At 45.7% G+C, this 10,646-nt stretch overlaps 1 protein-coding gene across 2 annotated transcripts; it reads right to left on the minus strand.

Moving 5' to 3' along the window:
* Positions 1-3,569: 3,569 nt before the first annotated feature.
* LOC124475677 lies at positions 3,570-7,778 on the minus strand. 2 transcript variants are annotated; one of them, XM_047032461.1, is made up of 7 exons: positions 7,128-7,778; positions 6,546-6,741; positions 5,911-6,432; positions 5,518-5,817; positions 5,065-5,235; positions 4,763-4,918; positions 3,570-4,450 (listed from the first exon to the last, which is right to left on the minus strand). In XM_047032461.1, exons 3-7 carry the CDS (start codon positions 5,991-5,993, stop codon positions 4,426-4,428), a joined length of 735 nt encoding a protein of 244 aa, XP_046888417.1. In that variant the 5' UTR covers positions 5,994-6,432; positions 6,546-6,741; positions 7,128-7,778; the 3' UTR covers positions 3,570-4,425. The 2 variants fall into 2 exon arrangements, 1 of the variants encoding a protein (XP_046888417.1); XR_006956957.1 differs by having other exon boundaries at positions 4,565-4,918; positions 5,065-5,817.
* Between the last annotated feature and the right edge of the window lie 2,868 nt (positions 7,779-10,646).

A 10,646-nucleotide genomic window follows, 5' to 3' on the forward strand; every position in this document is an offset into this window, starting at 1 on the left:
TCTTCTTACGTACAATTGTGTAATGAGCTCAGATAATTTTACTGCGTTAGCAGTATTTTGGAAATATCCAAGAACCTGTTTCGGAGTATAATACCTTCACTGTAGATACACAACAGTAAATTGGCAACGAGGATGAGATTTTTCCTTTTTTTATATGCAACGGTTGACTCCCGTCGTGACCAGTAAAAGTTGAAGAACTAGCTGCTAGGTCAGTGAAGTTGACTAGCCTATCCTAGACGATGGCGTTGTACAGTACAGAAACTGGACTGCAGTTCGACGAAACGGCAGAAACATTCGAAAACTACGAAGAAAGGCTGATGCAATTTTTGGCTGCGAACCAAATCGAGCAAGATCGAAGATGGGCAGTATTTTTGTCCGTGGTCGGACCAAAGACTCTAGCGTTGTTGAAAGACCTCATATCGCCTCAATCGTTTAGTGATGTGTCACTCGCAAACTTGCTAAAAGTATTGAAGGATTTTTACATGCCAAAGAAAAACGTATTGGCTGAGAGATTCACTTTTAAAAAGTCGTCGACAACAGACTGGAGAGACCTTTGCCAATTACATAGCCAGTCTGAAAGGATTAGCAGCCACATGCGATTTTGGCGGGAGCCTTGAAGAGCAGCTCCGTGATCAATTCGTTTGTGGGTCATCCAGCAAAGACCTACTTCGACAACTGCTAAATGCCGCCATTGGTGAGGGACTGGCGTGGAAGAAAATGGTAGAAATAACAAACAATTTTGAGTGTACGAGTACTGGCTTGGAGAGTATGCAGAAGGGACAGCATGGTTCTGCGCCTCCACGTGCGGACCATGTCGGAATGAGGAGACACCGGGAGCCCAGGGCTGCGCAGAACCCAAGAGAGATGGTCGGTGACAGCAACCAGGACTGCTACAGGTGCCTCGGGAAAGGACACGGACCGGCGAACTGTCACTACAAGGATTTCCAGTGTCGGGGATGTGGAAAGAGCGGACATCTGGAACACGCCTGCAGAAATAAGCGCCAGGACCAAGAGAGGCGGTTTACTGGACATTCATCTGCACGCCCGCTTCGGACCAAAGGTGGCCCGGAGGTGAACTTTGTGAACCAAGGACACGAGACTCCCGAATTGGTTACAGAGACTAAGTCTACTGAACAGCAAACTGATACGAGACTGTATACAGTAAAGACTGATTGTGAGTATGTGAAACCTTACAAGGTGATGGTTAAATGCAATGGGGCTAAGATGTACATGGAAGTAGATACTGGGGTAGCAATGTCAGTTATCTCAGAGAGCCTGTACAGATCTAAACTGAGTGAAGTGAAGTTAGAACCGTGCAACGTTACATTGAGAACGTACACTGACCAACCGCTAGTTCTGTTGGGTAACATCAAAGTGAATGTGCATTGTGGAAAGCAGCAATTGCAGCTGCCACTGTTAGTAGCCCGGGGTAAAGCACCTGCGCTTATGGGCCGTGACTGGATTCGAGTGATGAATTTAGATTGGTAGAAAGTAAATCATGTGGTCATCACTGACCCAGTCGAACAAGTGTGCTCTGAGCACAGAGCAGTTTTCAGTGCAGACCTAGGCCGAACGAAGGGTGTCACAGCGTCCTGCGGAATTGTTTCTCAGACGTCAGTTTAAAACAAGGTTGTCTCTAACCAAACCTAGTTTTACAGATTCTATGCAACAGAGACAGGACAAACAACAGTCAAAACAAGCTGAGAAAATGGCTCCAGTTAGATGCTTCCTGCCGAAACAGAAGGTGTTGGTTCGTAACCACAGGGGAGGGGAAGCTGTCAAATGGGTACCTGGTACTATTGTGAAGGGGTTCGGTCCTGTGACTTATCTGGTTAAAGTTTATGGGAAAATGTACAAAAGACATGTAAATCAAATGATCACTACTGAAACGGAGATGAGAAATGTATCAGATGAATTTTATAGGGATGCAAGTGATGTGGGTGTGGTACCAAATGTGTCTCATCATATGAAATCAACTAAAATCTTCATAAATCCAGGCTCAGTTTGCCACATTTTGCCTAAATAATCAGACGGCTAGCTTGCCTACCAGACAACCAGCCCGTTATCACATGCTATTTTTTGGGGGAAGAAAACTAAGCTACATGTCCGCTGTTGGTTAGTTTATAACATTTTGTTTTAACAATAAGAATAAATGATGGAAGTAATGCATTACATTATTATCATTAGTAGGCAGGCTATTTTTTTTCTTCTTTTTTTTGCGGGGGGGGGGTGCCCTTTTTTCAGGCCAGAGCAACTGCCCTTCAAAATTCCTGTGCACGTCCCTGTGTTTCGGAGTGTAATACCTTCACTGCAGATACACGACAGTAATAAATATAACAATATATAATTATATAGTTGAATCCATTTACCGATATCAATAAATAAATACATTTATTTATTTCAAAATGACGTTTTTGTAAAGACAACATTTATTTATTTCATGGGACTTTTATTTCCTAAAGCCACATTTATTAATTTTTTTGAGACTTTTACGCACCACATTTATTTCCACATGTATTTCCACACCACATTTATTTCCGATCTCATATGCAAACGACAGGGGCGTGGTTATCGTCAGATCAACGCAGCAGATAGCTATGCTACCTGTATGGGGGTGACAGTGGCATCGCACTGCCGAAAAGCATACAATGTAGACCACCTTTGCCCATAATGTCTGTGTCGTCTCTGTCTTTTTATCATTGGTTCCCAATAGGAGTGATGGCGGTTACCTAGTAGCCTATGTGTGGGGACTTGATCTTTGATAGCTATGAGGTTGCGCTGAAGTTACCTTTGTAAACATTGCTATCGCTCGTGTGACGTGTAACTCGTCTGCAATGCTAACAATCACTGCCAACACTATGGCTGTTTATCAACCCACGTTTTTTTCCGTTCTTGTGTTCTTGCGCACTCGTTTGACGTCATCTTTTATTGCCCAAGTACGGTTCCAATCCAAAGAACACAAGTCACCAAGAACGCCAAAAATACCTGGAAATGTTCCTGATCCGCCCCTTTTATCGAGGATGCATCGGATGGTGACTTGACCAGCGAGAACGCTTCTGATTTCCCAGAAGTCATTGCAAGATGTCAAGCGAGGCGGACAAACCTCACAACTGTAATTTTTTACTTTTCATATTTCAGCTAAACGGTATGTGTAAATCAGCATCTGAATTAAAATGTGACGAGAAATAGGGAGTTCAGTCGCTGAAAATGTTCTTATTGATGAAACGGCTAATTTGTAAATTTGCTCCGACTTGTCGATAACCTAGCTAGTAGCATCTCAGACACTAGTTAACAGGTACTGTAAGTTAGCAAGGGCTACAGAAAATGTAAAATTACAGGTAGACAGACTATTTTTAGCTTTGTTATCTAGTTTTTGTAGTTAGTCAGTGTTATCATAATGCTGCGAGTACAGGAAAACCCTAGCCATCTCAATTCATTCTCCGTCCTTGCGTCCTTGCAAGACCATTCTCGCAAGGAGGCTTGCCAGAACGTTCTTCAAAAGAATGTACTTGCGTTCTCAGCGTTCTTCGGATTGATTAACAGCCCATATGAGCTGCCTTGCTGTCTTAATGGCGGCAGGTATTACCCATAACTCTGTGCATCAAAACCCAAACCCCCAAAAATATTAACAAAATGGGGGAACAAACTATCGAAGAAATGCAGAAAATTATTCATAAATGTACGTTTCTTTGCTTTTTCTGCTTATAGTTTTGAAAAGCTACCGAGAAATAAACAGTTAACTATGTAATTATGCCATGATTGATTAACAACAAATAGTCTGAATTCGTTAGCGAGGTATCCGTTAGCCAGGTCGCTACGACAGTACTGTATCGGTAGCTGAAGATTGTTAACGGGCTTGCTAACGTTAGCTCTGGTATTTATCTGCATTTAATGCAAGATAGTTAAGGAAGGGTACGGTTGTTTATGATGTGAAATTGTAATGTGCATTGTAACTGCACACAAAATGTACTGTAAAAAATAACCTGCTATTTAAGAATATATCAAGGTTTCTTAACTGTCAGTTGGTTGCTGTTAACTGTCATAGCTAGTTCGCCAGCAAGATAGTTAAGAAATTTAACTGTACACAAAATGTTACACCAAAATCTTGTGTGCAAAAAATTGCAGTTGTACAGCGTTATTTAGTGTACAAGACAGCGATTTATTTCTGTGTGTACAAAAATATTTATCTATGTAGCGTCCTCAACTGATGTATGCAAGTTTATCAAGGCCAGAGGGGAGGCAGAGCACCTGTTTACTGGCCATGAGAACAGTGCCATGGAAGGGTGGAAGTAAATACTCCAAAGGCACTCTTCAGCCACAGTAACCAGTTGAAGAAGTAAATGGCATTTACATATCTGATACAATTGGCTGTCTGCTCAGACAGGTGCTTGATTCCATTGGTCTTGGGAGCATGGTCAGCCCGATTCAGGCCTGCAAGAAGTGGGACAACCTGAAAACCAAATATAAGGTATGACCAGAGTCACACATGACCTACCATTGGAATATTGCATGCACTGTTGTGGTATTTACTGTAGTATTTATCTGTATGAGCTGAAGTACCCACCCACAGGCACAGGGACAGACAATGGGGAGGATACAGCTGCATCGTGGCCATGGTACTCTGCCATGGATGAGCTGCTTGGCCAGACGCCCTCCATCGCACCACCCGTGCTGCGGGCCTCTTTGCCCTGCAGCTCAACCATGGCAGAGCCCAACTCTATGGGCGCCGTGTCCTCCCCACCAAGAAGTGTGTCCTCCTCACCACCGAGAGGGAGCCAGGAAGGAATGAGTAAGAGGAGGTACAGCATGGCGTTCGTGGGCGAGATGATGGAGAGGGCGGAGGCCCTCGAAATCGAAAGGCAGTGGAGAGAGGTGGAGCGGCAGGAGAGGGCCGATGTTCGACTGGATAGGCCTCTGGCTGTCATGGAGCGGTTGGCCAAAAAATAAATAAATAAAAACAAATACCAATAAACATTAACAGCATAATGTTTTTTTATAAGTAGATGATGAGACAACAACAGAGTTCAGTTAAGTTAAAATAAGTGTATTTTATTGGAAACCTACTCAAGCAAGCACAAGGGCAACAGTGACAAGGGAAAACTCCCATGTAGGAAGAAACCTCGGGAGGGCCCAGGCTCAGGGAGCGACCACCCTCCTTGGTCATTTTTGTGTGAGTGAATGTAGTAAGTAAGGTGGGTGGAGTGAATGTGGTGTTTAAGGCTCTTGTCCGTGTTCCTGCAATGACATGAACGGTGTTATAACTTAATTAATGTAATTACAATATACAATCAAATAACTATATAACAATGTATTAATCAAATAACTATATAAAAATGGATCAATCAAATAACTATATAACAATGTATTAATCAAAGAACTATATAACAATGCATCAAACAACTATATAACAATTTATTAATCAAAGAACTATATGTAAGGGAAAATCTATAGAACGCCGGTCATTATCGGGAAAATAAGTCCCGACAGGGCAAACAACACCCCACGCGAAGCGGTTACTTATCAACAATAATCTTGTTCCGATGGAAGACACTGAAGTGCGGACAGCTGATCTGCAATGCTGTCTCGCAGGGCACCTCTTCAGGGCACCTCTTCCCCGACGGGCTCTTCAGGGTCCTCCTCATCCACCTGTAGGACATCATCATTGCCCAGACATACATTGTGAAGCATAGTGCAACACACAATGACATCTGGCACAAATGAGACATCCACCTCCAAGGCACAGAAAAAGATCTGGTCTTCATCATGCCAAAAGCCCGCTCAATGACTGAACGAGCTCTGGCGTGATGCGCGTTAAACCTACAATTGTTTGGGGAAAAATGAATGACATGTAATTACTCCAATTATTCTCTGTGCCATTGCAATTAAAATCACACATTTTAATGTACCAACCTCTGTTGTGCCACTCCCCTGAGTCGATTTTTGTATGGTGTGATGAGGGAAATGGGCCTCATCAGACAGGGGTACCCCCCCATCACCCAACAAGAAGGTATCAGGGGGTGGGTACGCGGCAGACTGGAACAGGGGGCTGTGCCTCAGGACCCGGGTGTCGTGGACAGAACCTGGATAACCCACAAACACATCGATGAAGCGCCCTGCATGGTCACACACCGCCTGCAGCTGTATGGAAGGAAACAATTTCCTGTTGAAATAATCCTGGCCATGGGGCTCTCCGGGGGATTTGATACGAACATGGCAGCCGTCAATGGCTCCCATGGCCCTGGCAAAAGCCCCATGCCTAGCCAGTCGGGCAAAACCCTCCGATACCTCTCTCTGTCCCGCTGCAGGGGAAGGTAACCTGATCACCCTTGGCACTCATCGCCACAACTACACAGCCACAGACCCTATGGACAACGTTGTGCACTGTTGTCCTGGGCATGTCGAATGCCCTCGACACCACGCGGTACGACGCACCTGTTGACAGAGAAATTCACAGTTTCTGACAATAAATATTTGTTGAGTATATTGAGATTGAAAATGAGCCTCTTGGGCACATTCCAATGCCTGAGGGCCCAAGTAAGACGTACAGCTGGCCAGCCAAAACAGCAACACCAGGACCTCTATGGTTGGCCCCCATCCATGGCACCGCTCCTGGTTGAGCAGCTGCAGCAGACCGGTTATGTAGGCTCTGCTGAGCCGGAAATCAGGGCGAGTGTCTTCCCCAGCAAAATAATGCCAGAGAAGGGGCACTGCCCTGTTCAGGCTGGCATACCGTACACCACCCTGAAATTGATGACACGTAAACAATGTTAAACAGTTGTTCATCAAAGATGTTATTTATTCATGAATTCATCCATGACATGACAGTGCACATGAATGAACATAACTGTAAATATTACATATGTTAATGATATGTAAATGATTGTACGGTGACAATTAACCTTTTACTATAATCACGGATAGTATGGAGCTATCGTGAGCGACTACGTGCCAGTTAGTCACTGTACTGTATTTACCTCAGGAAGCTAAGGTCGACGGTAGCTAGATGCTGTACGTGGTGATTGTTACTCGACGATAACTACATACTTTAGCAGAATTATGTCACACACGGTGATAATTGACATTTTACTATAATCACGTATTTCCAAAAAGATGTTTTAAAAACATACCTCAAAGAAGTACGCTGCCAGCATCTCCATCCTTGCGCGATAGGCTCTGCGCTGACCCCTGTCCTGCTCCATTCGACACCTCTCCTCTTCCATCCACTCCTGCAGAAGCTGATGGACAATCACAATGTTCGCCATTCTCGCCATTTTAAAGTATTTTAAACCTTACATTTGTTAACTAACTAACTAAAGTGTAACTTATCTTCATAACTGAACTTAAAAACGACTTACCTTAGTTTAGCTTACCTTAGCTTACCTAAGCTAACCTTAACTTACCTTGCCGTACCGTAATTACCTTAAGTTTACCTAACACTAACTTAATGGAACTTAATGAAATCTAACTTAATTTAAATGTGAGCTTAATTTAAGTTTAAATAGACTACAGATTTAATAAACTTGTGTGACAATAAACTCTCTCAAGTTGCAAAGTACCGGTCCGTTGAAGGAAGATACAATTGACTCCCGTCTGACAGAGAGCGCTAGTGTGTGCACATAATTACATGCAGCGCGATAACGTACATCCTGTCCTAATAGATTGTTCAAAATCAACGGTTTTGGAGATGCCTTCCCTCGAAAGGACCTGTCTAGTTAGACACCTGTCTAGTAAGACATTTACATTTATTCATTTAGCAGAGGCTTTTATCCAAAGCGACTTCCAAGAGAGAGCTTTACAAAGTGCATAGGTCACTGATAATAACAACAAGATAGCCCCAAAGCATTGCAGGTAGCCAAAAACAGAAGTACACATTGTGAATAACCAAAAAATAAGTGCTAAAGGGAAGAAACCATAAGAGCATGTAGTTAAGCAAATGACAATACACAACATGAATCTCTAAGTGCAAGTGTACCTGTAGGAAAGCAATAAAAATAGGATTAAATATAATACAACAGTTTAAATCAGCTACCACTAACCAACAAGAGCAACAGTCTAAGCAAGAGTCATTATGATCCTTGAGGAAACTAGCGTTGGGTTCAACAAACCATCCCTAAGTACCATTGTACTCCAGGAACAAGTGCGTCTTGAGCATTCTCTTGAAGGTGGAGAGACAGTCTGTGTCTCTGATGGAGGTGGGGAGGTGATTCCACCACTGGGGGGCCAGGCAGGAGAAGAGCTTGTGTTGGGACCGGGCGGTCTTGAGCGGTGGGACCACCAGGCGGTTGTCTGAAGAGGACCGTAGGTGGCGGGTGGGGGTGTAAGGCTGCAGGAGAGACTTGATGTAGTCGGGTGCAGTCCCGTTCACTGCTCGGAAGGTCAGTACCAGGGTCTTGAATCTGATGCTGGCCGTTATGGGTAGCCAGTGGAGGGAGATGAGGAGCGGGGTAATGTGGGAGCGTCTGGGTAGATTGTAGACCAGGCGGGCCGCTGCGTTCTGAATCCTCTGAAGAGGGTGGGTTGCGCATGCTGGGAGACCGGCGAGCAGCGAGTTGCAGTAGTCCAACTTGGAGAGGACCATTGCTTGGACAAGCAGCTGGGTGGAGACAGGTATATATATTAAGGAGACAGGTATCTCCTGATCTTCCGGATGTTGTAGAGGGCGAATCTACACGACCGGGAGACCGCAGCAATGTGGGCCGTGAGGGAGAGCTCGTCATCCATGGTAACCCCAAGGTTCCTGGCAGAGGATGAGGGGGTCACCGTCGCAGATCCCAGGGTGATTGAGAGGTCGTGGGAGATGGAGGGTTTGGCCGGGATGATGAGAAGTTCCGTTTTGGCAAGGTTCAGCTGGAGGTGGTGCTCGGTCATCCAGGCGGAGATGTCTGCGAGGCAGGCCTCAATCCTAGCTGAGATCCCCGGATCGGTCGGGGGAAACGACAAGTACAGCTGCGTGTCGTCAGCGTAGCAGTGGTAGGAGAAGCCATGGGAGGTGATGATTGGTCCAAGTGAGGTGGTGTACAGAGAGAAGAGGGACACCAGTGGAGAGCTGGCGAGGGTCTGACACTTTGCCTCCCCAGGAGACCTGGTATGATCTTCCCGACAGGTAGGATGAGATCCACTGGAGTGCAGTGCCAGTGATCCCCATCTCAGAGAGGCTGGAGAGCAGGATCTGGTGGTTAACCGTATCAAACGCTGCAGAAAGGTCCAGCAGAATGATGACGGATTACCTCGAAGCCGCTCTGGCAGACTGGAATGCAGTGGTGACTGACAGGAGGGCAGTCTCTGTGGAGTGGCCGGTCTTGAAGCCCGATTGGTTGGGGTCAAGCAGGTTGTTCTGAGAAAGAAAGTTAGACAGTTGGTTAGATACAGCACGTTCAATTGTTTTAGAGAAGAAGGGTGACAGTGATACCGGTCTGTAGTTCTGGAGGACGGCAGGGTTAAGGGAGGGTTTTTTGAGTAGAGGGGTAACTCTGGCCTGTTTGAAGGCAGAGGGGAAGGTGCCAGAGGTAAGAGAGGAGTTTAGAACATGGAGCAGAAAAGTTATGATAGAGGGGGAGATGGTTTGAAAGAGAGGCGAGGGGACAGGATCAAGGGGACAGGAGGTGGGGCGATGAGAGAGAATGAGGTCAGAGAGCTCTGCCTCGGACAGGGGAGAGAAAGAGTTTAGACATTTAGTCATGGAGGGTGAGAGGGTAGGAAAGGTGGGTTTAGGGAACCGACTGCTAATGTCGGCGACTTTTTTCTCAAAGAAGGAGGAAAAGTCGTCTGCTGTCAGGGTGAAGGGAGGGGGTGGGGGAGGTAGAGAAAAGTTTGTGGGGGTTTGAAGCAGAGTTAATTTTGTTAAGAAAGTAGAGGGTTTTAGCACCAGTTATGTGAGGAGAGAAGGATTTAAGGAGGGAGTGATACTTATCAAGGTCGAGACCGTCTTTGGACTTGCGCCATCTCCTCTCAGTTGCTCGAAGGGTGGACCGTTCTTCACGAATAACATCCGTAAGCCACAGGCAGGAGGGAGAAGATCGTGCAGGCTTTGTTGACAGGGGACAGAGAGAGTCAAGTGATGCAGTTAAAGTGGTTAACAAGGTGTCGGTGGCAGTGTTAGTGGGGTGGGACGAGAATTTGTCAATGGGAGGGAGGATGTTAAAAGATAGGAGAAATGGGAGGGGGATAGGAGCGGAGGTTGCGCCGGAAAGTTACGAGGGGAGGGGAGGTATGAGGGGTTGGAGGGAGAGAGACAGAGAATTTGATAAAGTAGTGATCAGAAATGCGCGGTGGGGTTACAGAGGTTAAGTCAGTGATACAGTTACGTGTCAGGACGAGGTCTAGCTGGTTGCCTGCCTTGTGGGTCGCCGGTGCGCTCAGCAGCGTCAGGTCGAAGGAGGTCAGGAGAGACAAAAAGTCGACAGCCTGCGTTCCTTGGAGGTGGATGTTGAAGTCCCCGAGGACTATCAGGGGGGTTCCATCATCCGGGAGGACCCTGAGGAGCATGTCCAGCTCCTCCACAAAGTCAGCTAGCGGTCCTGGTGGACGATAAAGAACAATTAAGCATGCTTTGATAGGATCAGTTAGCATCACATAATGGTGTTCAAACGATTTGGCAGTAACAGAGAGTGGTGTGGATGTGTATTTAATATGTGGGGAAAGAAGTA

The sequence above is a fragment of the Hypomesus transpacificus genome, chromosome 13, assembly GCF_021917145.1.
Source record: "Hypomesus transpacificus isolate Combined female chromosome 13, fHypTra1, whole genome shotgun sequence".
NCBI lineage: Eukaryota > Metazoa > Chordata > Actinopteri > Osmeriformes > Osmeridae > Hypomesus > Hypomesus transpacificus.

Bases quoted from the DNA above. Each gene is read 5' to 3' on its own strand.
- LOC124475677 (XM_047032461.1), bottom strand. From the start codon at position 5,993: ATGGGGGGGTACCCCTGTCTGATGAGGCCCATTTCCCTCATCACACCA. The intron at 5,236-5,517 runs GTAACCGCTTCG...ATGTCATTGCAG, and splicing joins AACAAGATTATTGTTGATAA to GAACACGGACAAGAGCCTTA. The intron at 4,919-5,064 runs GTAGGTTTCCAA...GCTCCATGACAG, and splicing joins TTGCCCTTGTGCTTGCTTGA to CCAGAGGCCTATCCAGTCGA.